Genomic DNA, 26,363 nt, shown 5'->3' with positions numbered 1-26,363 from the left:
ATTTATGCCAAGACTAGACCCACAAAAAGAGAATCTGTTTCGCCGATTGGTCGATTTCAACGTCCCCTCAGTGCACACACGAGATATGGACTTGACTCAGAGATACCAACACTGTGAATGACTCTCAACACACACATTGCTTTAGACAAGACTCAAGAAGCCTTGATTCTGTGGTTCGACCTTCAACATATTTTTTGGAGCTTGCAGACACTTCACAGTCTTTGTGTAGTGTTGTCATTCTGACCGATACATCATCACCACGCCCAAAACGCACTGGTCCTTCGGGACAGAAGACCACAACAAAACATGTATCTCATCAGTATGTGTCGCTCCTACGCCTTTGTGATGTCTGAACATAGATGAACCCGGGCTGACCTGATTTAGGGGTGCCGTGCTCCTCGGCCAATATTGGTAAGTACCAAGCAACTTGGCCCACTGAGGGACTTCCACTGATGTGAACAGGCCCTGGTTTCGATGTCATTGGACTCGCCTTGTCCATGTACCTCGAACTGGCTGTAACCATTGATGCGTCAGCTGTTCCTGGAAACCCCAGCTCCCTCAATTGCACTGTGAGCTACACGGGAGTTGGTGCTGAAGATATCGACTTAAATCCGGAAAACAACCTTTTGACACGCACTGCTTTATACGTCCTCCGCTGCCATGGACAACACCACTTTCCGCAATATACTAGAGTTCACATCCACAATCCCATTCCGCTAGGGCGTGGCCTCGGTTCGTCAGGCGCTGCAGTCGTTGCCGGAGTTCTTCTTGGCAACGTTGTTGGGAATTTGAATCTACCCAAATCTCGCCTGCTTGATTTCTGTCTGATGGTCGAACGCCACCCTGACAACGTCGCGGCTGCTCTTTATGGAGGATTTGTCGGCACATATCTTAACGAGCTCGATCCCGCAGACATGGCGCGTAAGGAAGTCCCGCTATCCGAGGTGCTCCCCCAACCCGCTGGCGGAGTCGATACTGGTCTCACCCCTCCAATTCCGCCTGAGAATATTGGTCATTACCGACGGTTCGACTGGGCGCCGGAGATCAAAGCCGTTGCCATCATTCCTCACTTTGAGGTTTCCACCGCCAAGGCCAGAGAAGTATTGCCAAAGCAGTATTCGAGACAAGACATGGTATGAGCTCTTGTGAACAGTCCCCGCTAATGGCTGGAGTCGAGCTGATGAGCTGACATGCCTTATCGACCTTAATACACTTGCGCTGACCACAGTTCCTGTTTTAGATCTTCAACCTCCAGCGCCTAGCCCTACTCACCACTGTCCTGTCTGACTCCCCACCCGATCCAGACCTAATCTACTCGGCGATGCAGGACAAGATTCATCAGCCGTACCGAAAAACCTTGATTCCCGCACTCCCTGCCATCTTATCGTCCATGTCACCGAAGTCACACAAAGGTTTATTGGGTATCTGTCTCTCGGGTGCCGGGCCAACGATATTGGCCCTTGCCACGGAAAACTTCGAGACCATCGCAGACGTCATCATGGCCAAGTTTGGCGAAGAAGGCATCTCGTGTGAATGGAAACTTCTCGAGCCTGCTCAAGATGGTGCTACAGTACGGGAGGTACCGGGAGACGTGTCATCATACGTCAACAATATCAGCGTCAATTAGACAACGACCGAACAGCCGTCGCTATCAGGGCTGACGTTGTCTACAATATTGAGATTTAGCCAAAAGATTTAGACTTCACAACGGCAATTGGAGCAATACATGCCCTAGTCCAGAAATCACCAAGGAGCGTCAGAGATGTGTTGACCACATGACACTTCCAAGACGTCTTGGTGGAATGATGGTTACTCATTGAGATTGCTATTGTCGGAATACATGCATCAATGATCCTGGGCCCACCTAAGTGAACCAGATTCATACCTCGTGCCTGCTACTTCACATGGACTTTTGGACCTCCCACTGCCATAGCGCACAATTCTATGCTCCATCCCACCATTCCTTTCATCAATGTCTTGACGTCGTGCACAACTGAATCTAGAAAATTGCTGCGTGTCGGGATAGGAACCAAGCTTTCCTGCAAGATGGAAAAATGTTTAGAAGCACTTGCGGTGGACAATGGAAGGACCACTCTCATCGTATTCCTGCTTGGAGATCCACATTTGCTGGAAGGTGGAAAGAGATGCCAAGATGGAACCTCCGATCCAGACAGAGTACTTTCGCTCGGGAGGAGCAATGATCTTGACCTTCATGGAAGAAGGTGCGAGAGCAGTGATTTCCTTTTGCATACGGTCAGAGATACCGGGATACATGGTGGTGCCACCAGACTATAGAAAGTTAGTATCTCCTATATTAGAGAATGAGATATTGTGCATACCATGACAATGTTTCCGTAAAGGTCCTTTCGAACATCCACGTCGCACTTCATGATGGAGTTGAAAGTGGTAACGTGAATACCGCCGGATTCTAGACCAAGAACGCTGGGTTGGAAGAGTGCCTCGGGGGCTCGGAATCTTTCATTGCCGATGGTGATGACTTGGCCATCGGGAAGCTCGTAGGACTTCTCCAAACTGGAGCTCTGAGATGCAGTTTGGATTTCTTGCTCAAAGTCGAGAGCGACATAGCAGAGCTTCTCCTTGATATCGCGAACAATTTCGCGTTCGGCAGTGGTCGAGAATGGGTATCCTCGCTCGGCCAAGATCTTCATCAGGTAATCGGTCAAATCACGACCAGCCATATCAATACGAGAAATGGCGTGAGGAAGAGCGAAACCCTCATAGATGGGCACAACGTGAGTGACACCATCACCGGAATCGAGGACGATACCGGTGGTACGACCGGAAGCGTAGAGAGAGAGGACGGCCTGGATGGAAACGTAGAATGCAGGCGAGTTGAAAGTCTCGAAGACAATCTGCGTCATCTTTTCTCTGTTGGACTTGGGGTTGATGGGAGCCTCGGTCAGGAGGACGGGGTGCTCTTCAGGAGCCACACGCAATTCATTGTAGAAGGTATGATGCCAGATCTTTTCCATGTCATCCCAGTTGGTCACGACACCGTGTTCGATAGGGTATCGAAGGGTGAGGATACCACGCTTGGATTGGGCCTCATCACCAACGTAGGAGTCCTTCTGACCCATACCAATCATGATACCATGGTGGCGGGGGCGACCGACGATGGATGCTGTCCTGCACTTAGTTTCTCCTAATCTTGGACGGGTGCGGGGCAATTACTCACGGAAGACTGCTCGGGGGGCGTCATCACCGGCAAAGCCAGCTTTGCACATACCAGAGCTGTAGATAGAATCGTCAGCAACACAGCCCACACGCTTTTGTGATATTCCTCATTTCCGGCGCAGCCGAAGAATAGATTGGGACGATTGGGACGATTGAAGGGTAGATTGGAGATGGGCAGGGAGAAAGGCCAGAACGAGTCCTGGGGTTCAGATAGGCGCTTACCCATTGTCAATGACGAGCGCGGCAACTTCTTCTGTAGGGAGATCAAAGTGTCAGTCACTGTAAACAGTTCTCAAGAGGCTGAGCATGTCATTCTGATGGCATGAACGTGAGCTTACCTTCCATGATGGCTAGATCGGTTGGTGATTAGGGGACAGTAGACAAGGGAGATGGGGTTTCGTGAGAGGTCACTGCTCGAGAAATAAAGCAATGAACTTGGTGAAGTGAGCGGGAGAATCGACGGTGGAAGTGTGAATGGAAGTCGAGTATGTTGGAAAGCTGGAACAAGATGCGAGGGTGAGATGGATTTGAAGGACGGCAGGCGGTGGGCGGTGCCAGTGGGCAGGCGCCAAGAAGCTGATCAGACTCGAAAGCTGGACCTCGCCTTAGGAAGGAGCAATGCGGTCTCTCTAACCAGACACCGTCACTCATGCAAGGTGCTCTGACTAAAAAGCTAGTGCCGACAACTACAGTAGGTGACTACAATAGATACCAGCCTCAAGTGAATACTCGAGCTCCTCCAGGCTCGCTGAATTGGTATCAAGCGCCGGTCTTGCCCCCTGAATCATGCATTTGTACCTAGGCAGTAGCGATGAAGCTCGACCTCTTCACCTGCCACATGATTTTTATAGTGTAACTAAGTAGCACAGGCATCTTTGTAGATACTCGCCTTCTCGTCAATGGTGGCAAGGGCCACGCAATGCGCTTTCCTCGAGTCGAAAGCCGACTCGTCAGCAGTTCTGTAATTGAAGCCAGGCAACGAGAATTCCGCAGGAAGGGGTCCTACGATTTCCCGACATTTGGGATACGAGACCAAATATCCTCAACCAGCGGAGGCCGAACAATACTTTTGGCCCCCCACCGTGACATTATTAAGATATGTAAGATCACTATCTAGGTGCTCGGAATGTTCAGCTATACTACTATACACCCAAACAAAGGTGACTGCTTTGAAACCCCCCGTCCTCGGAAGGTTTGGGAAACAAGTTAATGGGAGGCGACCCTTTGGTCATGAGATACAGTTTGTTGGGCTACACATACCCACATGGCCAGTGCCTTGAATATGGAGTCGGCTGTCGTACGTGTCGCCTCTATGGGTACGTGTTATCCTCAGCGCAGGCGGCGACTTCGTTTGCCTGGCTAAACAGACTGACATTTGGATCCTCGCCAGCCACAATAGCGGGGGATTAGCAAGGCGCTAGACCCAACTAGGTAAAGCGAGGGGTCGTCTGAAGACTTGTCCTGATTGGCACTGGTGGCTCTGCTGGCTTGAGCCCGCAGTGGCTGGCCCAACTACGCATCATCACCACAACCAATGTTGAACAACAGAGTCATGATTAATGCACAGAACGCCGACATGGGACTCTTGTAGATGATCTGTTTGTTCGTTCCAAAATGTATCATACTATCTGATTCCTCGCCGATTTTGAGATACCTGCCAGAGAGCATATGTTGAATGACATCCAATCGAAGTGCAAGGAATGTGACCGTAGCGTCTAGAAGTTGTACATCTTCCAATGCCAAGACCGAGCAATGAGCAGACATTTCAACATTCAATGTTCCCGCCATTAACGACTCAGAAGTACAGAGAAGAACAGATCTTGAATTAATTCGTTTTAAAGATCACGTCTATAACTTGGTCCTTCCAATAAAACCCAATTTGTCCTTTAAAAAAGCCATACATCCACCACTGGGCTCCAAATTCGACACAGAAACAAGCCGCTCTCCCAATATGGCCGACCCTGGCTTAAATCAACTTTTACAATGGAGCATCGAAAATTCAGATGCAGGTCGAACATCAGATCAGCCGGCGCGCGAACCTAAGGGACTGTCAGCAGATGCGTTACGGGCTTTGATGGGCGGCCCAAGCGACGCCGACCTGATGCGGGAAGCCATGTCCATTATCGTCTCAACGGACCCCGAAGTAACCCATGAATCCAAAATGACAGCCTTTGACAATTTCGAACAATTGATTGAGAATCTCGACAATGCCAACAACATGGAGCCACTTGGCCTATGGACTCCAATGGTCTCACAATTGGAAAGCGAGGTGGCAGATTACCGACGGATGGCTGCTTGGTGCTTGGGAACAGCAGTTCAGAACAACGACAAGGCTCAGGAGAGGCTTTTGGCCGTCAACGGCGTCAACAAGATTGTCACAGTAGCTCTTGAAGACTCGGACACCACCGTCAGACGGAAGGCAATCTATGCTCTCAGCTCCAGCGTTCGGAATTATCAGCCCGCCCTAAACGAGGCCGTCAAAAAACTGCCCAAGGACATTGTTGGAGGCAATCAGGTGTCTGCCTCGGATATGGACGCTATTGATGCCATCATGGGAAAGCTCAGAGAACGAACTTGAAGGCATGATCGACCAGACTCATATCATTCCTTAAGTTCATCAATTTTCCGGCGACCTACGTCGCAAATCGGACAAGAGTATCCAAGGCTCCCCAAAATCACGATCTCGAGTCATAACGGTCACTCCGAAATGCAGAGCCAGTGTGACGCTCTTGGAGTCGAATCGAACGCCAGAGAGATGTTCTCACAAAGAAGCGTACACAATGGGTATGAACCTAATCTACCCCACTATGTTGCAGGAAGTTTAAGCGGTTGCCTATAATATGGAAGGCAACTATGGGTGCAACGAGCCCACCAAAGATACCCAGTGTATTCTTGATTAATTGATACATTTGTTATTCCCATTAAGCGCTCAATGATGATGCCATTTTTGCTCTTCATGCCAAAGTCAAACTTGCGGCAGGTTGTGTTGCGAAACGCGTGGTGGACGTCTTGTCCACAAACCCCAGTCTCTCTTCTCATAACTGTAAATTGTAGGTGTAGTCATCCTCCATATTCTGGCTGACCCAGAGCACGACACTGCTCAGCATAACAAGGGCATTAGCCACGACATTGGCCACGCCCATGTAGACGGTGGTGATGGGGAATTCCTTGAACAAGAACTTGAGGACCATAACGGTGACGCTGCCGGCCAGACCTCCGGCCATTAGAGCAAAGCCGAGGAAAAGGACCGTCCTCGCTTTCCAGGCAACCCCATTCCCACTATAAGAGAAGCTGTCGGCGGACAGGCGAGATTTCTCGATACTATTGATGACTAGCATGCCCAGAGCCGAGCAGATGAAGGGGATCCAGTCGACAAAGGTGATGTGGACGTCGCTACCATTGTAGGGGGATTTGGACCAGACACTGGCATCGATGAAGAAGAAAAACCCTAGGGAGAACTATTCAGACGGTCCCACTGGTCAGCTGTGTTTTGGACTGCGCAAGCGCTCTCTCTTTCAGAAGTCTTGCAAGACCTACCAGTGCTCCAGCTGCGTAAACGCCAAACGTTCGGGTGTTGGCGCTGTTCAGCCATTGCGGCTTAGAGAAGCGGAATAACCGGTCGGAAGACATGTTGATGGAGTTTGAGTTGTTTTAGAAGGGCCGCGGTTCAGTGTGTGGAGGCAGGTCTAAAGTGGAAGATGTTCAAGCTGGTGATGTTAGGTGAAGTCAGGGCGACAGGTACTGACAGAATGTGGCTGGTGCTGCTCCAAGTCAGGCTGCGCTTTGCTGTGCCTGCTGTGTCGAGGTGGTTGGAGTGCATTCGGATAACTTTCCCGGTTGGCAGTTCGTTTGACGGCCGCCTACTCAGTACTCCGTACGTTTGGGGGCCGAGGGCCTTTTCTTACACAACTCTGAGTCTCTGCCCACGTGCTACTAAGGGCCAGGCTTCCACTATTAATCAGTGATGGCTCATGATGTTCGGTGAGCTATTCTCGTAGGCGAACGGGTAAACCTCTAGTTGTTTACATGTGTATCCTGTTACTGAGATCAGGCTAGATGGTAGCATAGAAACAGTCAATTTACAGACACATACATGGAAAGTCTCCACGATATGACAATCTAGACAGCTCCAAACACCAGTCCGAGGCTGCACATCATACATGAAGTCGGCGTTATAACTTTCCAAGAATGTACCGGTCACAGTGGAAGCCGACAACGAGGCATGGATTCTCTCATGGACTGCCCTCCGCAGGTCGCCGTTCATGGCCATCAACTTCGCGCAAAGGTAATGATACTCCGCAAATGTCAATATTGCGACCACCTATATGCCCCGAAGCTTAGTGGAAATGATGAATTAAAATGTCAATTTTGCCCATCCAAAATGATGCCATGGCCTTGCGTGGGGATGAATAGGACATGCCGGACGCCCTGCAGTGTATATCTGGTAGGCAGTATTCTGGCTTCCATGCTTCTTAGAAATCCTGCTCCTCCTTAAAGAACTGGGTGAAGCTGATGATCGTTCCATATATCAACAGCCCACCAACAATTGACATGATCATGGCGGGGATCTGGATCAGGCCTGTGTGTGCAAGGAGAACAGGCAAGGCTGTTGCAAGATGTCAGCTCGAAGCAATAGGTGCAACTCTGGATGCCTAAACATACCAATGCCCATAATCACCAAAAATCCTGTTGAGAAGCGACCCAGGTCAATCCAGGCGCTCGAGTTGCTCTCGATAAAGTCATCTGGGTTCGCACATCTCGAGGCGATCCAATTTGGCACGGGCGCCAACACATATGTAGCGACCACGAGCAGAGTAAGGAAATTGTGGAAGAGAGCTGCGGAGAGGATGACCAGTAAAAAGCCGATTGCGAGGACCTAGTTGCATATCAATGATCAGACTCTCATAGAGGTGTTATAGCGCATTCATACAAACGAAAGGCTGATGATTGTTTTTAAGCCTGCCGTCATGGCTGTGGTTTCTTCCAAAGGTGGTGCTGGGCTTTGACGATGTGGGTTGCGAGTTTCGCGCAGGAAGGCGGAGGATATTCGTACAGCGTAGGTGGCTAATGCGAAGGCTGCGTTGAGCTGCCTGCTATTGGAGTGAGTAATAGAGATAATGTGTCACTAAAGAGAAAGGTTGATCGTCTTCGGTGTGTGAGGCTTTGCGAAGGTGACGATGGTAGTTGAGTCGAGATGTGGCTGGGATCTACAGTGGCAGTTGACAAGTGAGGCTTAGAAGCAGCGCGCTTAATTGGCGGCATTCAACCCAGCCAGAGCGTGACCTGCGCTGTCTGCGCAGGCCCCATATTCAGTCGACCGTACCTTGAGACTGCGCGTCAACCTCATTGCCTGAATTTAGTTACGATTCAACTACCATTCATCACATCGACAACGAGGGCAAGATTTCACGACATTTTCTTCGCCTCGCTCATCCTGCTCCTCCTTCTGCACCCAGCTCCGAACCCTCTTCATCTCCACAATGTTTCGAAATAATTATGACAACGACTCTGTCACATTGTAGGGCTGCTACTCCCTCGTTGCATCAACACCATCCACTGACCTCTTCCGTATAGTTCACCTCAAGGCCGAATATTCCAGGTAGAATATGCACAAGAGGCGGTCAAGCAAGGCTCGGTCGTTGTCGGTGTCGCCAGCAAGAAGCACGTAGTTCTCACGGCTGTCAAGGTTCGGCGCGATTTCCCACGTTACTCTTTGCTTATATGCTCACTCATTCTCTCAGAGAAACGCCGAAGAATTATCATCATATCAGAAGAAGATTGTCGGTGTGGATGATCATCTAGGCGTTGCCCTCGCAGGCCTGGCATCCGACGCCCGCGTATTATCCAACTTCATGAAACAACAGTCGCTATCCTCTAAGATGACCTATGGACGAGCCATACCCGTTGAGCGCATTGTCAATCAGATTGGCGACCGAGCACAGACAAACACCCAACATTACGGCAAGAGACCCTACGGTGTTGGGCTTTTGGTTGCTGGCGTCGATGATCTTGGTCCTCACCTTTTTGAATTTTCCCCGTCAGGCATGACCCAGGAAATGCTTGCCTGCGCCATTGGTGCTCGAAGTCAAATGGCTCGGACGTATCTCGAACGACACTTGGACGAGTTTGCGGATTCGAGTCGGGAGGAATTGATCAAACATGCTCTTCTGGCATTGAAAGAGAGTCTGGCCCAGGACAAGGAATTGACGGTGGACAATACTAGTCTGGCAATCATCGGTGTTGGAGAAAAGGATGGTCGGAAAAAGCTCGAGGCGTGGAAGCTCTACGATGGACAAGATGTTGGACCTCTTCTCGAGGCCAGTCTGGAGTCATCGTCGGCAGAAGGTGCTGGTGGAGATGCCATGGAAACAGATTCCTAGATCGAATTACAAGCATCCGGCACGGCGTTTGGAGCGGACCGAATCAATACTGTGACAGTGGATACACCCAATACCACAAATGGGACGAACCCAAGTCTATGAGATGTTTTTTTTGATTCCGAATGCTGTAGTCTATCTATACTTTGATGGTCTCCCAGTCCAACTTGTATCTGCCAGGGGCTACCTGGTAGTCACGCAAGGCAGCCAGGACGTCGTCAGTACTCTTGACCTCGACCAGGATGTTGGCCTGCCCAGGGCTGATAAAGCCCTCTCTAACACTGTTTCTGACCAGCTCCAGAAGACCATTCCAATAACCATTGATGTTGACGAGGACAACGGGAATCGAGTGGATGCCGAGTTGGTTCCACGTCACCATCTCCATGACCTCCTCCATGGTGCCGTATCCTCCTGCCAAAGCGATAAAGCCAGAGCCAGCTCCTCCCTGCTCGACACGCTGAGCCATCATCCGCTTACGGGTATGCATGTCTGGAACAATGGTGGTAGAGCCGAATTCGGACTTGGGAACAATATAGACGTCGGGGTCGGTATTGCTGTCGATGCGTTCCAGATCCTCCTCGGACATGGTGCGCTCAGGCTTTTTTGCTGAGGCGCGACTCGTCTCACTTCTCATTGAGACGTCCTTTTCAGACTGGATCAAGGCCCGCGGGATGATACCCTCGACGGCGTCGGGACCAGCTACCGAAACCACAGATTTGGCCACTTCACCCATGACACCCATGGTTCCACCGCCGTAGACGAGCTTATAGCCTGCTTTGCCAATAGTCGTGCCCAGAGTCTGTGCAGATTCGAGATGTGCTGGGTTTTTGCCAGCCGATGAGCCGCAACTACAGCGTGGTCAGTGGGTGAATCCCAATTTGGAGTATGATGAGATTCTGGCAGACATACAAAACACATACTACCGGCTGTTTGCCGTTGGACATTGTCTCCTTGTGTGACGCGGCCATTTTGATTGACCGTGCAGTTGACAACTAGAGGGTGAGACGGTGAGCAAACCGGGCGCATAAGATGAGTAAAAACTGCTCCGATTTCACGTGCTACTCATGTGCGACTCACCCGACCGTGCCGCTTTTATAATGACTCACCCTCCCTTTGTCAGATTGAGAGGTGAAAAAGTTGATTGTCCCTCCTCCTCGATGACTGGGAGGGCCTTGCTATCTATAGCCAGAAGCTGCGCTCTTAGTCTCTACACTCTACACTATAAGGTCAAGAGATGCCATATAGGCTCTATGCTTTGACGTAGTCACGTGCTGTAGTCTCGTGACTTGTGACACCCTCTCGTTCTTCGCAATCACCTCCCTCACCATCACACTCACCCTTCATCCTGAACCTGCTCCGCCGCGTACCAGCTCAGCCCAGGAACCCGAAATTGGCGATGCACCGAATGGTCTGTTCCGCAATTCAAATCTAGAACCCAAAGCAATCCTCATCCTCTATGAAACCCCAGTCTAAACCGAGACAAAGAAAGTCATATTAGCGGACAAGGGGTTCAGTGGTTTATGTGTGACTGCAAAGGGTAAATGCATAGAAATAAGGAGTGGGGGTAAATAACAGGATATGGAAAATGCAATAAAGTGTGAGAAAATCACATGGATAATAAGGGGAATGAATGAGAAGCGCGACAAAACTCACCTCTCAAAGCAGGCAATGCAGCTTTTTGGATCATGCTCGGCGGACCACAAAGGAACGTGACGACTCCTGCCATCTCCCCCTCCTCTCCTCGTGTAGACGTCTGGGTGTCGTCCGTGTCAACGTGGTTACCATTTTGGCGTACCACTGCCGGTGGGAACAGCTTTTCCCGGATTATCTGGGCGTTGATGTGGCCGGTCAATCCGCCATCTCTCCCCCATTGATCTTGGTCAGCGGCATGGCTGATGACATGGGTGATTTGAATCCTCCCAGCGCTCCGCTGCTCGATGTCATGGAGTTGCTCGCGGAGGAGGATGTCTTGTTCGGACTTATTCGCGTCGACGACTCGGATGTGAACATGGGCATTGCTGTCGTCGCTAGTCAGGCTTTCCTGTGCTACGCGCTGTAGGAGCGCGTATCCTGGAGTGACCCCGCTCCCGCCGAGGATCAGGTTGACCTTGTGGAACACGCGGGTTTTACCTTCAATGTCGAAGCGTCCGTTGCCCATGTATGTGATCTCGCCGGTGGGGCCGTTGGCTTCGACAGTCTGGCCGAGCGGTAGTTCGTGGAGGAAATTGCTGAATGCGCCGCCGGGCTGGTTTTCGTCAGGAAAGTATGTCTTTATGGTGAGTTCGAAGGTCTCGTCGTCGTCGGTGCTGTCAAGACCAATAACGGGGCGGGTCGGCGTGTACGAGCGGATCAGGAGTTTGTCCAGCATGTGAATTCCCATCTGGATGTGTTGGCATGTGCCGAGACCGAGCTTGAGGCGGCTTTTGCTCGGACTGTTCGCAGGATAGGTGTCTCTGTACGAGAAGGTGTAGGCGAAAGTATCGTTGGAAAGCTGCTTTCTCGCCACCAGTTTCACCGGCACCCATTTCTTGCTCTGCAGCAGTACTTGGTGGTGGTTGCCGTTCCCGCTCATCTTTTCCTTCTCAGCCTCTGCTTTCGCCTGCTCACGCATGAAGGTCTCGGCCTTCTCGCTGACCCGCCCAATCACACATTCCTGGAGTTTCTTGTGTGCGTAGTCATCGTGGATGCTCTCGAATGCGCTCGTGACTTCGAGAGACAGTTTGCCCGCGTTAGCGAGGATTGTTGCAGTGCCGCCGGGGTGCCACGCCAGCACGCTCGTCACGTCGTAGACATTGCCGTTGATCACAAGCCAAGCGTCGTCCTTGGAGTTGTGGGATTCGATCTCCTGCCGGGTGAACTGTTTGTCGGGAACGCCGGCGTCCTGTTTCGCAGCGGCGAGTTGGTTTTCCGTGGAGGGAGTCATCCAGCCCTCATTAGTTCCCTCCTGATGGTAAGGATGCCGAAAGAGGAGTTGTCCCTTGGTGTCCACGGACAACTTTACCACGTACCATCCATTATTCATCATGCCCATCAGGTTCCATACTGGGTGTTGCGGCTGGGTGTTTTTGAACACGTTGAAGCAGCGCACCGTCAGGGACTCGGCGCGAGCCAGGTGTGCACTGTCGATGTCGATGTGCCAATGGACCCACGTCCAGAATTTGCGGCCATTGCGGACAGGACGGTCGGGGAAGTGGCGAAGGCAGTACAACCAGGTGGCGCCGTTGTCGAGAGAGAGTTCAACGCGTTGGACTTCATGGCCACCACCATCGTAAGCAAACCCTTGCACACGGTAAGTGTCGCTTTTCAACAGGTCGGCCATTTCGAGTGTCTCGCCTTGTCCCGGCCGCACAATGACGCTGTTGAGGTTCTGTTCCATGCACGCCGTGCTAGGATGGTTGAACATGGTTCGTGCAAACTCGCCGTCTTTCTCGGTGATGAAGGAGGGGAGCACACGATTGTCCCATATATGGTAGTAGGATTCGTTCTCATGGTCGGTGATCCAGATTCGAGACAACCACTTGACGCTCCGGCCGCCTACAAAGCCGGGGATCAGCACTCGCACGGGGAATCCGTGATCGGGGGGCAGCGGTGAGTTGTTCATTTCGTATGCCAGCATCACGTCGTTGGCAGGATCCATGACATAGTCAAGAGGTATAGACGTCGCGTATTTTCCTTCACTGGGCTCGTCGGCGCCCTCGAAGTTGACCCACTGCCGACCTTCATTCGAGCTTGTGCCGTCGACTCCTGCGGCAGAGAGCACGTCGTACAGCATTGCGCCCTTCCAAAAGGCGCAGGAGATGGCCCCCGGCCCCCAGCTGAACCCCTTACTCTTCTTGATCAGGTTCAACTCGCCTCGGCGATTACCGTCACAGCCTAGTGCAACCTGGATGTTGTACGCCTCAAAGCCGTTCTTCAGGTCGTCCATGGAAAGCCTGAGCGTGCCGTCACAGACGTCGAGGATGTGAGTGTCCCAAAGCAGCCGAGGAACGCTCGCATGATTGCGCACATAATGCAAATTGTTCGGAGTGACCAGGCCGGCGGAAAAGAGGGCATCCAGTCGAGGCTCTGCATTCATGGGATGCTGGCCTGTATTCCGAACAAGGTTGCTGCTGCGTGGTATCCAATTATCGGGAGTCATGGCGTCGATGGCATCGATTTCGATCGGCGTGTTCCGAACCTCTTCTTTCACCGGCGAGTCTCGTCGACCATCATTCTGCTGGAAGGCCTTTGTCTGGTCACGCTCGTGCTGCAGAAGGCGCAGCAAGGTTATTTCTTGAGGGCTGTATATCTCTCGCAGTTTCTGGTATTCGGTCTTCTGATCTCCGTTGTGACCACTCGTTATCTTTCCGTTGTGCTGCTGCTGGGTAGCCTCCCCTCCAGATTTACTGTAAGCCTCATGGTGCTTCTCTGAAGTTTCGCTGTTGTCGCGACGCCAGTCGTGTTCTTCGTTGTGGTCCTCCTCACCACTTCTGACGCCCAGCTTCTTCTTCGCTTCCAACTCCTCCATTCTCTGCTTCTCCTGCTTCTCTCGCAGTTTGATATTTGCTGGACAAGTTAACAGACCGAGACAAGCTGAACTGCAATGAGATAGTAAACTCACCCGGCCAGTCTTGCTCATGCTTGACCCATTCCTCTCGGGCATCAACAACAACCCGCCACCCAGGCGGATAAGCGTCGGGTCGGTGACTATGGAAGTCCTGCCACTTGCTCAGCCACCTGCCATGACCCAAGCCAGTATTGCCCACTTACCGTTTGGCCTCTTGCCACGTCTTGAAAGTTCAGGAGGTCGCCTTTCTCCGTCCTCTTTCTTAAATCTCGATGTTTTTGCATCGCGTCTTGGACGAACTTGCGATGATCTTCATCATTGTACGGGTCATGGTCACCCTCGTGGGTAAGGCCCGCAACTCGGCCATGTCGATTTCTATAACCAATGCGATGATTATGCCCAGCACCCCAGTCAGGCTCGGCAGCTATCTCCTGCTCGGAAGAGCCGGGATGGGAGCGAACGTACGGGTAGCGAGGAGCTGGTAAGGGCATGGTCAACAAGAGCAACTTGAAACCTCAGAGATGAGGAGGGTGCCTCGAGGAGAGGAGTAGGAGCTCTGGCCGGTCGCAGACCGCTTCCATCTTTAACGCATTTTGAAAGCATGGTAGACCAGCCTCAGTTTCCGTCCCCGGCAACTCATTTCTGCAGTGTCAACTCTGTGGAGCAGACAGAGTCATGCCTCTGGTTTGACTAAAATATACCTGCCAACCCCAATAGTCTGATTTGTGGGAGCTTCAATGGGATTTGTTGTCATGAAATGTGGCATGAGCCTGAGGGTCCGAGCGCAGGATGTTTGACTGTCTCCGCGCTCACGCTTCGGATACGTGCCATGAAGTGGACCGGACAGTTCCTATAAGTTTCAACGTCATGCCTACCGCTCGGATATAACAATGCATTCAATTAGAGAAGTAGTAGAAGCGTGGTTCGGATCATCAAGACAAGCTGCACAATGAATATATCTCTCACCTAACGAAGTCTCAGTGTCCCAGGGTAAGCTGTCTTCGTATAGGCTGTTATTCTTCCTCTTATGAGCATGGACGATCCTGGTCTTGATGTCAAGGTTTGAGAAGACAAGCCACGGGTACGTGATCCATGAGGTATCAGGGTAGGAACTGTCCTCACACCAGCTTTCCATCATGATGCGTAATCCGGAGCCACTGCTCCGTAGCAGCCTGCGAGGAAGATCAATTCCTTGGCCTCGAACCTGTCTAGGGATGGTTGACCGTTTCTCTTGATGCGGGCCCCCACCAGAAGGCGAGGTGGAGCAGCGAAATGAGGAAAATCAGTAGTTGTCCTCAGTCTTACTACTGTAGCAACTTGTGGACTGAGAGGTGTGGATGTTGTGATGCGATGTCACGTGGTGTCATGAGTCACGTGATGCCAAGACCTACCTCTGGCGTCGCTAATCTATCTCCCACAACTCTCTCCTAGATAGCTAGACATCAATGATCATGTTTCTTGCGGCGAGGTACTGGACCATATTTAGTAGAGGGCAATACTAGGTAGATACCTACGGACGTAGGCACTAGCTTGACTGCAGACTGCAGCCTGATACTTTAGTTTCACAGTCTCGGTCTGCTCTTTGGCCACCGGTCAATTCAGGTTCGATATCCAATTATTGGCCGCTATGTGACCGCCACTCAATGTCATCACAGATGAGGTTGAAATCAACTGAGAAGCGGACCCTCAGGGCCTTTGACACCGGTGACCCTCTCTCAGCCTAACACTACTATGCTCTACGTTCATGTCGTCTCCAAGAAGTCGACCTTTTGAAGGTCCAGAACTCGAAATATGCACTAGGCGGTGAATTCAGCTGTACTCGTAGACCCTGTCGTTGGCAAATGGCGACGATGTGGACGGGGAGTTTAAAAGATGTCAGCTCAAGCTTCTTTCTCGTTGCTGACACTTCTGTGTAATTGTTCTGACATGTCGATTGAACCTTGAGCATCAGTCGACGGAGTGTAAAGAAAACTCTGTAGGAGTTCCAGTACAGACATGGCGCATTCTGGCCCGGCTTCCGCTCGTGTATGGTCATACGGAATTCCAAGTAAGAGATGGCCCGTAGATGTGCCCAAAAGGTTTTTGGTTCGTATTGAACTTTAATTCTATTCCGAGAGCTCCTAGAGCGTCCAGTCCAACCGGAAGCCTGAGAGGAACTCGCTTATGATAAGACGCAAAGCGGGGCCAAGATAGGCCCTCGGACATTCTTTCATGTCCTGTCTGGGCGCACGTTTAGGTGCCGCTAGCCCCGGCCGATTCTCCTCCCATTGGCTTACAATGCTTTATTGAAGGCTTAATAGACCTGGGGCGCTGCAACTTGGCAGTGCAGCACTGGACTGGCACAAGTGGCACACCGGGCCATGGCTGACTAGCGATGCGTACCAACTGGTCCGTACCGGATTCCTGAATCCTCTCCGCCCGTGCGCCAATAAATGCAACCCATTTGTCTCGTCCTCGTGGTCAGCTGAAAGAAACGACCCCGCGCATCCCACGTCCATAGGGCAGCATGGCCCTCCGCACCTCCCACTATGATGCCATCCCATGCGATGGTCCCATGCGACCTTGGTAAAAGAGTACTCAAAAAAGTACTCGTATGTAACTCTAGATCCTGCAGACCACCTTAAGCTTAACCCACACACACTCTGACTGGATTTGAATCGAACCGAATCGGATCCTTCTAAGCTAGTTATCGCAGCACTGCGGCCATGCCTTGGATTCCTAAAATCTTCAAGAGCTGCACTCTCCGCCCCACTCGAAGACCGCTCTCTTTCTCTTCTTGTTCAACACCTACGGCACCATTCAACCTCACCGTTTATTGAGCCTGAGAGGCTCTGCGCGGTCTGCTGTGCAGTTGCACAGCAAGTGGTTGTCGCCATGTCGGCCGACACGACGACCCTGTTGACGGAGACGACAAATTCTACCACGACGACGATATCCTTCACAAACTCCTCCACCTCCTCCACCACACTCACGACTACGACGACTTCATTAATCCCAACCACAGAATCCACCACGACGACCACTGAGCCGACGACGACGACGACTACCACAATCACAACTCCCACCAGTAAGTTACCCTGCTACTGCCTGATTCCTGCCGTGTTTCGTTTGTCTGCTCTTGCCTTGCTACGGAGATGCCTCTGTAACAATCGATTGCGGCAGCAACCATAAGCACCTCCTCCACGTCGGCGTCTCCTCCTTCGTCTTCCCCATTTTCAACTTCATCTTCCATTCTGGGCGTCACTTCTTCATCATCGCCCTCTTTTTCTGGCTCGAGCTCTTCCTCATCTACCTCCGCTTCATCATTGTCCGAAGCTCTTTCCACTTCCATTGCCACTCCCCCGACCACTTCTCCCACTCCTTCCCCTTCCTCTCCTTCGAGCTCTAGTGCGGCAAGTACAACTCTTGTGACAAGCTCAAGTATTTCCTCCCTTGTTCAATGTCTTTTTACTGCAATCTTTGCCAATGGCGGCTCATACATGCCCCAGCTACCACCTCGTCTGATCCCCCAACGACATCGTCCACTACAACAACCACTCCCCCACCAATCACTACCACTACTACTAGTGAGTGTGCACTGGCAATTTTCTCATGTTTTATCCCTTTGCCCCAATCATCTCTTGTACAGGTTTTGGATGGGTTTCCTAATTCAATTACCTTGCCCAGCGTCGTCCACCACTACGACGACTTCTGTCTCCCCCACCCCCGTGCCCACTACAACCACAAGCACCATCTCCTCGTTGCCTCCCACAAGCACCACCACTACCTCTCTCCCAACCTCTACCGAGTCGAGTACAGACCCAATAACAAGTTCAGCTCCTCCAGTCACTACCACCCCAACCACCACTTCCGAGCCTCCTCCGCCAACTACCTCTTCCGAGCCACCAACCACATCCTCTGAACCCGAAACCACGTCCACCAGCGAACCTCCTGTTATCATCACCACCAGTAGTTCTTCAATCTCTTATTCTACCAGTACCCACTATGTCACTGAAGTGCTCGAGACCACCGAAAACGGTGTCCCAGGTTACACTACCGTCACCTCAGTCGTCATCGCCTCGACACCTGCCACCACAATCGTAGCCATTGGCACTATTACCAGTACCCCCGGTAGTACACCATCCGTTGCCGCCGCATCGGCAGGTGGCACAAGTTCTGGTGGGTTGTCAACCGGAGCCAAGGCTGGCATCGGCGCTGGCATCGGCATTCTAGTTTTAGTCGCAGCTATTTTCGGAGGCTGGTATAGTTGGTATATGCGACGACGAAGAAAGAAGCGAGATTCTCTAGATGGCATCGACCACTATAACGTCAACTCCATGCCGGGCATGGGCGAATATGGAAGTGCCTATGGTGGTACCGCCCTCGGAATGGGAACAGGGGCCGCCGCTGGTGCTGCTGTTGCTTACTCAGATCGATCCAACAACCGATCCGAGCTCACGTCTTCTACACAAGTACCCTCTCCACCGCCCCGATCTCCCGATAGATTGCTCCCTGGAGGGTTGGCCAAACGAGTGAGCTCATCTCACAAATCCGTGTCGGATCAAAGTGACTACTCGCAAGGCGCCAATGATCCGTCACAGCCACTAGGAGCGGTCAACGAGCTCCCCGAAAACCAGCGTAACATTTATCAACTACCTGACGACCAATCCCACCAAAGACACGTGTCCCTTGGCGGTACAACAGTGTCCTCTTACCACCCAGCAAATGGGTACGATGCTGGGACTGGGACTGTGTCAAGTACCGGATCGCATGAGTTGCCCGGAGGCGAGCAATCGCCACAGCCACAGAGGTTGTCTAATAGGGTTCCTGTGCGGCCGGGACATTATTCCGCCTCTTATAATTTCTGAGTTTGGTGTTCCAGCTAGTTCCATAGCACAAAGCTCTTAATTCTCCATCTCAAGTGTCCCTAATTTCTGTAATACACACCTGATTATAGTATTCTTTGGTGTGTAAGAAGCAGCATCCATTTGGGGTGATCCGTGCCAATCCGCAGGAGAGTCTGCTGACCTCCAGACAAAAATTCCTTTTGATCCTAACCTCCGACCGAACACAACGAATACAACGAAGAACTAAGCCACGTCTCATCAAGACCCCTGGGACCCCTGGGCTTACTTTGATACCATCTGACAGCGCAGAAGGAGGTGCAGGTGGTAGACGAGGCTGACGGAAAAGGAGATTTCTTGGCACCGTCTCACTCATGATCCATACGATAATTATGGAAGAACTTTATTCATCCGTCAGCACTCTTCTCGAGCATCCGTTGCATACATAGGCCCTCCTGGCGCAGATATATCGCCATTCCAAAGTCCCAACGCTATAAAACTTTTGCATTTCGTTATGAAGTCGCATGAAAATTTCGAATATCACCTATCTGAAGAGGACTACGTCAAGTTGAGTCACCTATTCTTCACCCCCTTTCCCCCTCCTTGCTGGAAAGTCACGCCTGTTCTCCGTTGGTCAAAATCGCCTTGCTGAATTTGTCTGCCGTGACATGCTCATGTAAAGCTACAGTCTTTGCAAGTTGAGCACCCTCGAGCGTAATGCTGTGAAGCTCGTCAATGGTTCCATCAGCCATCTGCAAAAGTGGTGAGCCATTGGCCGCTTGTGGTGTCGAAGGGCTGTTCTCAGAAGGGCTCAACACCAATTTCGTCTCTATACCGACGACAATGTGGTCACCGTTTGTAGCCGTGTGCACTAGATCTTTGAACAGAGGAGTGTTCGGCTCGTTGACCAACTGTTCCAAAGCATTCCCAAGATTGCCGAGAAGCTCATTGGCGAAGTCCAGGTAAGACTCGTATGTCACGACTTCCAAGGTCAGATTGTCTCCTTGGAAGAATGCCTGGATCTTCCATTCTCGTAAGGGTTCCAGATGAGGGTAATATGTCTCCAGTCGACTCGTGGACGAGAGGAAATTCAATGTCTCGACATGGTCGACATCTTGGTGGACCACCGAGTCAAACCAGTCGATGGATTCAGGCCAGTCCGTACAATATTTTACAATCTCCTCCAACGCCATGCCTTCAAACCGACTGCTTTGAATGTGTTGATTTTGAATATGTTTGAGCAAGTCAACCCCGGTCCATTCAGGTTGAAACTTCACTCTCACAGGAATATACTGCCAACAAGGTCCGGCAACCAAGTCGGCGTTCGGGAACCCAATTCCACGCCCACTGACAACTTCACCAAAGGTCACATCCTGCGAAGCAACTTGGCGGGCGAGACAAAGACTCCAGACTGCTGTCGGTAGCGTCGCAAGAGTTATCTCCTTATCCCAATTAGACAGTGAAAAGGTCTTGTGGACTGCAACTGGAGTGGTGTTTGTCAAAGGGATGTCCGGCTGAAGTTTGGTCATGCTGGCGCCGTTCAAAAGCTCACGCCAGTAGGAAATGCTTTTTGGGACATTGTCTTCCACAACATGACGGGCAAATGACGAGAATGGCACTGACTTGGGCATAGACTTCCCCTCATAGAGAGCCGACAACTGTTGAAACATAAGCGGGAGGCAAATCTCATCGTATTGGGCATGAGAGATCCTGAAGATCAGACAGCTGTTGCCTTGTTCCCCACGCACAAAGAAAAATTTGACGAAGCTTGACCCAAGTGGCATTTTGGTCTGGATATCGAGGTTGCAAAGACCCTTGGAGAAGACCGACATATCACCTTCAATCTCAAACTCGGCAATGGGCGCCAACAATTTCTCGAGCACAACGCTGAAGTATTTTCCTTCAACCCCGACAAAGACGGTTCTGAGGATTTCGTTTTGCGCAACCAGGTCTTGACAACTCTGGAGGAGACGAGCTCGGTCGATCCCAGGATTCAGATAGAAAATTTCATAACGTGCTGAAAACCGGGGGAGGCGGAAGGTGCCTTCAATAGCAATCCTCTGCATGGGTCGCACTGGTAAAACATCATCGACCGTCCAACTCTGGTCGGCCAAACGGGGTCTCACCACTTGTGATAGGAAAGCATCAATGTCGGGTACATCGAGACCTGTGAAGGGCTTGGTCACCACGGTAGTGTCTTGAGCCTTCTTCAGCAATGTGGCTACATTCGCCATCTCTGATAGGCGCCGGTGAAGGAATACTTGAGCCACGGTCAATTCCAAGCCCTCGGTGCGTGCTTCAGAAACGAGCTTCATGGCTCCGATGGAATCTCCACCAAGTTCGAAAAAGGTATTTGCAGGCGAGATATCACCCTCTGATATATCAAGGATACGGCTCCAAAGCCGGAGAAGTTTCTGCTGCTTGTCGGAGGTACCTAAAGGTAGATCCACCGGCGCTGCTGACGCCTCTGCAACGTCTGAGGACGACTGCTGTTGCTTCGATTCAACAATCTCAATTGTACCGTCATATCTGTATCTGGCATCCAACCCTGTAGAATAAAGGCGGTGTTCATCCCCAACAGTATCAGTTGTACCTTGGAGCAGCCATTGAGGAGAATTAATTGCTGGTAGTGGAAGCTTGATGGTGCTTTCGACCAAAAGCTCGCCGACCTCGCCGATAGCGACACAACGCTCAGCATTCTTTGGATCCACAATCCAAGTTCCTCGCGCTTTCGATACCTCAGGGCGCGACTCTAAGACGCTTTGCAGCCCCTTTTGAGACCAAGCAGCGTTCTGAACATCCGAAGTTTTTGTGACGTCGAGATCTCCAAGTTTGGCCTCAGGATCGTGCTGTAGTTGCTGTAGTGTAGCGTCGAAGTCTTGCAAGATGACTTGTAGCTGCTTTTCATCTATCGTATTCGAGTCAAAACTTGCCATGACGAGCACTCCCTCTGGTGTGACTGAGAAGACCAGCATCAATGCATACGAGTTGAATTTGAGTGCTTCACGAGCTGCCTCCATGTCATCGACAGGAACGAAACCATCGGCCGGACGGTCCTCGTCAGTTCCAGTGGTCCTGTCATCGGCAGTATCGATCAAATTCAGCACAATTCCAGTCCGCAAGTCACACGCAAGTCTCGCTTCAGCGCTGAGACGGCGGATATGCTGCAGACCGAGATGCTCGTGTGGAATGCGGACGATTCCCTGATCTCGGACACTCTGCAAGTAATCCGAGACTTTTATCTCTCTGTCAACGAGGATTCGCCAAGGCACCGTAGTGATGAGAGGTCCCTCGATCTCCGTGATTCCAGTGATGGGCGCATTGCGACCTGTGAGCGTCTCGCCAAACACCACATCGCTTGTGTCGGCGTATTTTGCTGCAACCAGAGCCCACGCCGCCCGAATGCTGGTGGCGACGGTGATTCCAGTGCTAAGGTTTGCCGTCAGCTTCACGAAATGTTCCACCAGTGCATCTGCATGGGTCTGATAGTTGGGATTGGGCAGGAATGGGAATTGTGTTGCTGAAAACCCTCCCAGTTCCTTCTTCCAATACGACTCGGATTCAACCTGGCGTCCCTGACTGAGATATTTGACGAAGGCGGAAAAGGGTGTTGGGGTATTCGTCTTTTGCCCTTGGTATGTCCTGTTGACACGATCGATTATGAGTGGCATTGACCAACCGTCGTATAATGCGTGATGGATAGTCAGACAAACGCTCACGTCTGGTTTGTCTTTGTGTGATACAAGGGCAAATCGTACAAGTGGTTCACCCAGGCCCATGCTGTGAGATCGGTCATCTTGGAGATATTGCTCAAGTCCGACTGTTGAGGTCCAGGTCGGCATCTGCCTGACAACAACCTGGAACAAACCACGGCCAGGAATGTGAACTATGCGGGTGCGTAGAATCGGGCAATCCAAGGAGACTGTTGTAAATGCCGCACGAAGCCGCTCGGCTGTGAGCGAATCCCGCACAGTAACGACTCGTTGAGCAACGTATGCTTCACTCACTTTGGCAGAGAGTGCCAACAGTCCTTCTTGCAAGGGCGTACATGGATAAATGTCCTCAATGGACGACTCATCTAGTCCACAGAACCTTGCAACCTCAACCCTTGCGACTTTGTTGGGCCAGCTCCCCGGAAGGAGGGAAAGTGGAGGGATTTCCTGGTCTTGATTTTCATTTCCTTGTTTCGCCTTGGATGCCATCGCGTGGAGAGTTGGATGAGAGAAGACATCGGAAACTGTCAGAGAAATGTTCCTGGATTTCGCCATCGCCACGAGTCTCATGGCTTTGAGGGAATCTCCTCCCAGTGCGAAGAAATTGTCTTTCAGGCCAATCTCCTCATTGGGCATCAACAGAATTTGCTTCCAAACCTGAATGAACAACTTTTCAACTTCTGTCGTCGGGCTTTCCTTAACAGGCGCAGTGGAAGCTCGATAGCCTGCTAGTTGCTGAGGTGTCATACCAAGGCCGATCTCCTGTAGTCGCTTTCGGTCTACCTTGCACGACACTAAAAGGGGCATCACTTGTAGTGGAATATATGCAGATGGAACCATGTATCGGGGAAGCTCTGTAGCAATCTCCTTGTCTGCTTCTGTAAGAGCATGAAGGAACTCCTTAGAGAATTGCACAGCTGTGGCATCGTCCAACGTCAGGGGTTGGCTTGATCGCGGCTCTGCAACAAAGACGACTAACGTTGGCTCGCGACTTTTGTTTCCTGGTGTGATGACTTCAGCTGCAACAGCCGAGTCTGGAGGTAATCTCGTTCGGAGATGGTATTCGACTTCTGCAAGCTCGACACGCTGACCTCTTAACTTGACTTGACGGTCCTTGCGTCCAACAAAGACGATAGAGCCAGAACCATCAGGATCATACCGGACCAGATCACCCGTCTTGTATAAGCGGCCATGCCTGCCAGGTACATTTTCACAACCCGCAAGCAGCCATGTTGGATCCTCAATGAAGACCTCTGCGGTCTTTTGTGGCTCGTTCAGATATCCCACACCAACGAGGCCGCCCTCTACCAAGAGCTCGCCAACTCCTCCCAGAGGTGTGAGAACATTGTGGTCATCAGGGTCGACTATCCAGGTAGTTCCTCCCCTTCCGACCCCAATGCTGGTGTAGGACCTGCCTGCCACAACATCGCTGTTAATGGTGCATCCCACTGTGCATTCTGATGGACCATATGCGATGATGAGCCTCGTCACTTTGCTCCAATTCACGGCGTCTCCAGCAGATAACGATTCTCCTCCAAGCCCGAGGACTTCCAAAGATGCCATGACATCAATGCTCAACAGCCGCGCCACTGAGGGTGTCATATGCGCCATGTTGACTTGCATGGCCTGAATTGCTCCACTGAGATCATTGACGCGTTGATCGTCGGACGGTACACAGATAGTTCCACCCTGCGCCAGTGTACAGAGCATGCAATCAATACTGACATCAAATGCGTAGGAAGGGAAGTCCAGGACTCGTGAGTGTGATTTGTAGCCCACAGCTTCAGCTCTCGGAATTGCGCCGGTGGTGAAGTTCTCGTGGGAGATGACAACCCCCTTGGGTTTTCCCGTGCTTCCGGAAGTGAAAATGATATAAAGAATGGCAGAAGATGGCACTTGTTCTAGTGCCTTTGCTCCTGAGTCTCTCTGGACTTTCAGGAGCTCGGGTCCCACTGTGATAACTTTTGCAGATGGGGGTGCAATCTGCATTGCAAGGTCTTTTTGTTGGGGAGAAGCGAGCACAAACTGAGCGGCAACTTCTTCTGCTATGACACGGAGTCTTCCTTCTGGTTGCTGTGGATCGGTAAGAACGAAGGTTCCTCCAGCTCTCATCACAGCCAAAAGTGCGACCACGGTCCAAATCGATTTCTCGAAGCATAACGGGATGACAGTGCCGATCCCAACACCAGCCTTCACGAGATCGAGGGCTAGGTGAAATGATAGATCATCCAGCTGCCTATAAGAAAGTTCTCCCTCCCAAGACACGACAGCTTGTTTGTCCGGATATTGTGACATCTTTTCAGAGATGATGTCGTGCATGCATTGGCGAATGGTTGGAGGTAAAACCGCATTCCAGCGCCAGAGTCGGCTCGTCTCGAGTTTACCGACTCTGGTGGCCTGCGCGACTGGTTGTTCGTAATTGTTAAGCAGCGATAGTAGAATATCTGCATATGCTTCAATCTGATATTTGACCATTTCCGCCGCAACGTTAACCGGGGCTATGAGCTGTCGCACGAAGAGGGTAGAATGCGATATCCACACCTCTAGAGAGAAGGAAATGTTTGCCTGCTATCAAAATGATGTCAGTAATGGCCCATGAGAATGTCTAGAAACGCCATACAGTTTGAATGTCGCTCGAAAGGGTATCCGCGGCAAGGAGGATATGACCGTTTTCCCAGCCAGAAGCCTTGTGAGACGAGCTGTTTGTGTCTCGACATATCGTCTGAATAGTTTTTAGAACGTGAGATGCTGTCATCGTCCCATCCAAGTTAAACCCAGGTGGTAAGACCTTCTGCACTGGTGCCGCGCTGGAAGTACCATTGTCGCCGGAGAGGACGGTCCAATATGCGTGAAACTCATCATTCGTGATGCTACCACGGCCCAAGTACAGAGACCACGCAAGTAGTAGGTATTCTACTTGGTCCTGGTAAGTCTTGAATGCAAGGTCAGGTACGAGGATTTCAGTGACATCGCCGCCAACATGATTCAATACGAAACCGTCTCCCGCTGCTTCTCCCATGCTGGAATCTTGACTCCGCACAGTTGAATGTTCATACCATCACCGACAAGAAGAAAGATTTCAACGATATAGACTTCAGACGGTCGAGAATCCAATCAAGGACCGAACACTGGGCTCAATTGAATGTTTACTGAAGGCCAACATTTTCTTAATCCCAAACGACGCTATTGTTCTTTGCCGTAGGTCGGGATCATCATTGCCTTGTTTAATTGCTGTCTACTGCAGACTGGGCCGTCCTATGGATCTCCTCCCACCTGCCATGGGCTTAACGGCCGGCCGACCTTTCATGCACATGACGCCATATGGGGCTCTTCTCAAGTATTTTTCTGGTCAAAAAATCCCAATACCAAGGGTGACACGAAAGATTTCACCTGTATTTCCAAAATGACGACTTTAAATACACCAGGTTTGAAATGTCATGCACATGTCAATGCCCGCCGTGTATTGGCCTGTACTTTCATGTCAAGCTTTTCTGGATGGAGACCTTGCAGCGGATCTGATAACTTTGAGCGAACCGTCAGGCCAAGGAATGGCCCCTCGGGCCAAGTGATTGTGTGATTGTGCGTGCCAGTGAAGATGTTTCTTCGGAGCTACTCGCTAAGGCGACAAAAAAAGCTCTCGATGGCCTTCCTGATGCAGGCCCAGCGACTTGGCCGGTCTCGGAGTCTTGGGTGGCACGGGTTCTAATCG

General features: G+C 51.2%; 10 protein-coding genes across 12 annotated transcripts; 4 read left to right on the top strand and 6 right to left on the bottom strand.

Moving 5' to 3' along the window:
• Window positions 1-122: 122 nt before the first annotated feature.
• On the top strand, window positions 123-1,958 carry PV10_05627 (homoserine kinase). Its single transcript, XM_016370321.1, has 4 exons — window positions 123-319; window positions 385-411; window positions 463-1,133; window positions 1,241-1,958. The coding sequence occupies exons 1-4, from the start codon at window positions 307-309 to the stop codon at window positions 1,625-1,627; spliced, it is 1,098 nt and encodes a 365-aa protein (XP_016222614.1). The 5' UTR covers window positions 123-306; the 3' UTR covers window positions 1,628-1,958.
• PV10_05626 (actin, gamma) lies at window positions 1,656-3,929 on the bottom strand. The gene is made up of 5 exons (XM_016370320.1): window positions 3,534-3,929; window positions 3,418-3,448; window positions 3,197-3,252; window positions 2,340-3,142; window positions 1,656-2,289 (listed from the first exon to the last, which is right to left on the bottom strand). The coding sequence occupies exons 1-5, from the start codon at window positions 3,538-3,540 to the stop codon at window positions 2,059-2,061; spliced, it is 1,128 nt and encodes a 375-aa protein (XP_016222613.1). The 5' UTR covers window positions 3,541-3,929; the 3' UTR covers window positions 1,656-2,058.
• Window positions 3,930-4,980: 1,051 nt separating this feature from the next.
• Window positions 4,981-6,152, top strand: PV10_05625 (uncharacterized protein). The gene has a single exon (XM_016370319.1). It carries the CDS (start codon window positions 5,147-5,149, stop codon window positions 5,771-5,773), a length of 627 nt encoding a protein of 208 aa, XP_016222612.1. The 5' UTR covers window positions 4,981-5,146; the 3' UTR covers window positions 5,774-6,152.
• On the bottom strand, window positions 5,982-6,956 carry PV10_05624 (uncharacterized protein). The gene is made up of 2 exons (XM_016370318.1): window positions 6,733-6,956; window positions 5,982-6,653 (listed from the first exon to the last, which is right to left on the bottom strand). Exons 1-2 carry the CDS (start codon window positions 6,823-6,825, stop codon window positions 6,231-6,233), a joined length of 516 nt encoding a protein of 171 aa, XP_016222611.1. The 5' UTR covers window positions 6,826-6,956; the 3' UTR covers window positions 5,982-6,230.
• A 172-nt stretch (window positions 6,957-7,128) lies between these two features.
• PV10_05623 (uncharacterized protein) lies at window positions 7,129-8,389 on the bottom strand. The gene is made up of 3 exons (XM_016370317.1): window positions 8,126-8,389; window positions 7,858-8,071; window positions 7,129-7,801 (listed from the first exon to the last, which is right to left on the bottom strand). Exons 1-3 carry the CDS (start codon window positions 8,162-8,164, stop codon window positions 7,668-7,670), a joined length of 387 nt encoding a protein of 128 aa, XP_016222610.1. The 5' UTR covers window positions 8,165-8,389; the 3' UTR covers window positions 7,129-7,667.
• Window positions 8,390-8,549: 160 nt separating this feature from the next.
• PV10_05622 (uncharacterized protein) lies at window positions 8,550-10,026 on the top strand. Its single transcript, XM_016370316.1, has 3 exons — window positions 8,550-8,713; window positions 8,770-8,881; window positions 8,937-10,026. Exons 1-3 carry the CDS (start codon window positions 8,676-8,678, stop codon window positions 9,573-9,575), a joined length of 789 nt encoding a protein of 262 aa, XP_016222609.1. The 5' UTR covers window positions 8,550-8,675; the 3' UTR covers window positions 9,576-10,026.
• On the bottom strand, window positions 9,712-10,540 carry PV10_05621 (uncharacterized protein; the record flags this gene model as incomplete). The annotated part of the gene is made up of 2 exons (XM_016370315.1): window positions 9,712-10,420; window positions 10,482-10,540. The coding sequence occupies 2 exons, from the start codon at window positions 10,538-10,540 to the stop codon at window positions 9,712-9,714; spliced, it is 768 nt and encodes a 255-aa protein (XP_016222608.1).
• Window positions 10,541-11,000: 460 nt separating this feature from the next.
• Window positions 11,001-14,609, bottom strand: PV10_05620 (uncharacterized protein; the record flags this gene model as incomplete). The annotated part of the gene is made up of 4 exons (XM_016370314.1): window positions 11,001-11,041; window positions 11,226-14,117; window positions 14,173-14,269; window positions 14,322-14,609. 4 exons carry the CDS (start codon window positions 14,607-14,609, stop codon window positions 11,001-11,003), a joined length of 3,318 nt encoding a protein of 1,105 aa, XP_016222607.1.
• Window positions 14,610-16,829: 2,220 nt separating this feature from the next.
• PV10_05619 lies at window positions 16,830-19,012 on the top strand. 3 transcript variants are annotated; one of them, XM_016370311.1, is made up of 2 exons: window positions 16,830-17,185; window positions 17,935-19,012. In XM_016370311.1, exons 1-2 carry the CDS (start codon window positions 16,993-16,995, stop codon window positions 18,963-18,965), a joined length of 1,224 nt encoding a protein of 407 aa, XP_016222604.1. In that variant the 5' UTR covers window positions 16,830-16,992; the 3' UTR covers window positions 18,966-19,012. The 3 variants fall into 3 exon arrangements, with proteins under 3 accessions (XP_016222604.1, XP_016222606.1, XP_016222605.1); XM_016370313.1 differs by having other exon boundaries at window positions 17,607-19,012; XM_016370312.1 differs by having other exon boundaries at window positions 16,830-17,538; window positions 17,607-19,012.
• A 234-nt stretch (window positions 19,013-19,246) lies between these two features.
• PV10_05618 (uncharacterized protein) lies at window positions 19,247-25,869 on the bottom strand. The gene is made up of 2 exons (XM_016370310.1): window positions 25,275-25,869; window positions 19,247-25,222 (listed from the first exon to the last, which is right to left on the bottom strand). Exons 1-2 carry the CDS (start codon window positions 25,671-25,673, stop codon window positions 19,556-19,558), a joined length of 6,066 nt encoding a protein of 2,021 aa, XP_016222603.1. The 5' UTR covers window positions 25,674-25,869; the 3' UTR covers window positions 19,247-19,555.
• Between the last annotated feature and the right edge of the window lie 494 nt (window positions 25,870-26,363).

This window comes from Exophiala mesophila (assembly GCF_000836275.1).
Source record: "Exophiala mesophila strain CBS 40295 unplaced genomic scaffold supercont1.4, whole genome shotgun sequence".
NCBI lineage: Eukaryota > Fungi > Ascomycota > Eurotiomycetes > Chaetothyriales > Herpotrichiellaceae > Exophiala > Exophiala mesophila.
The sequence above is the reverse complement of the archived record's forward strand: the minus strand, read 5'-3'. Positions and strand labels throughout refer to the sequence as shown.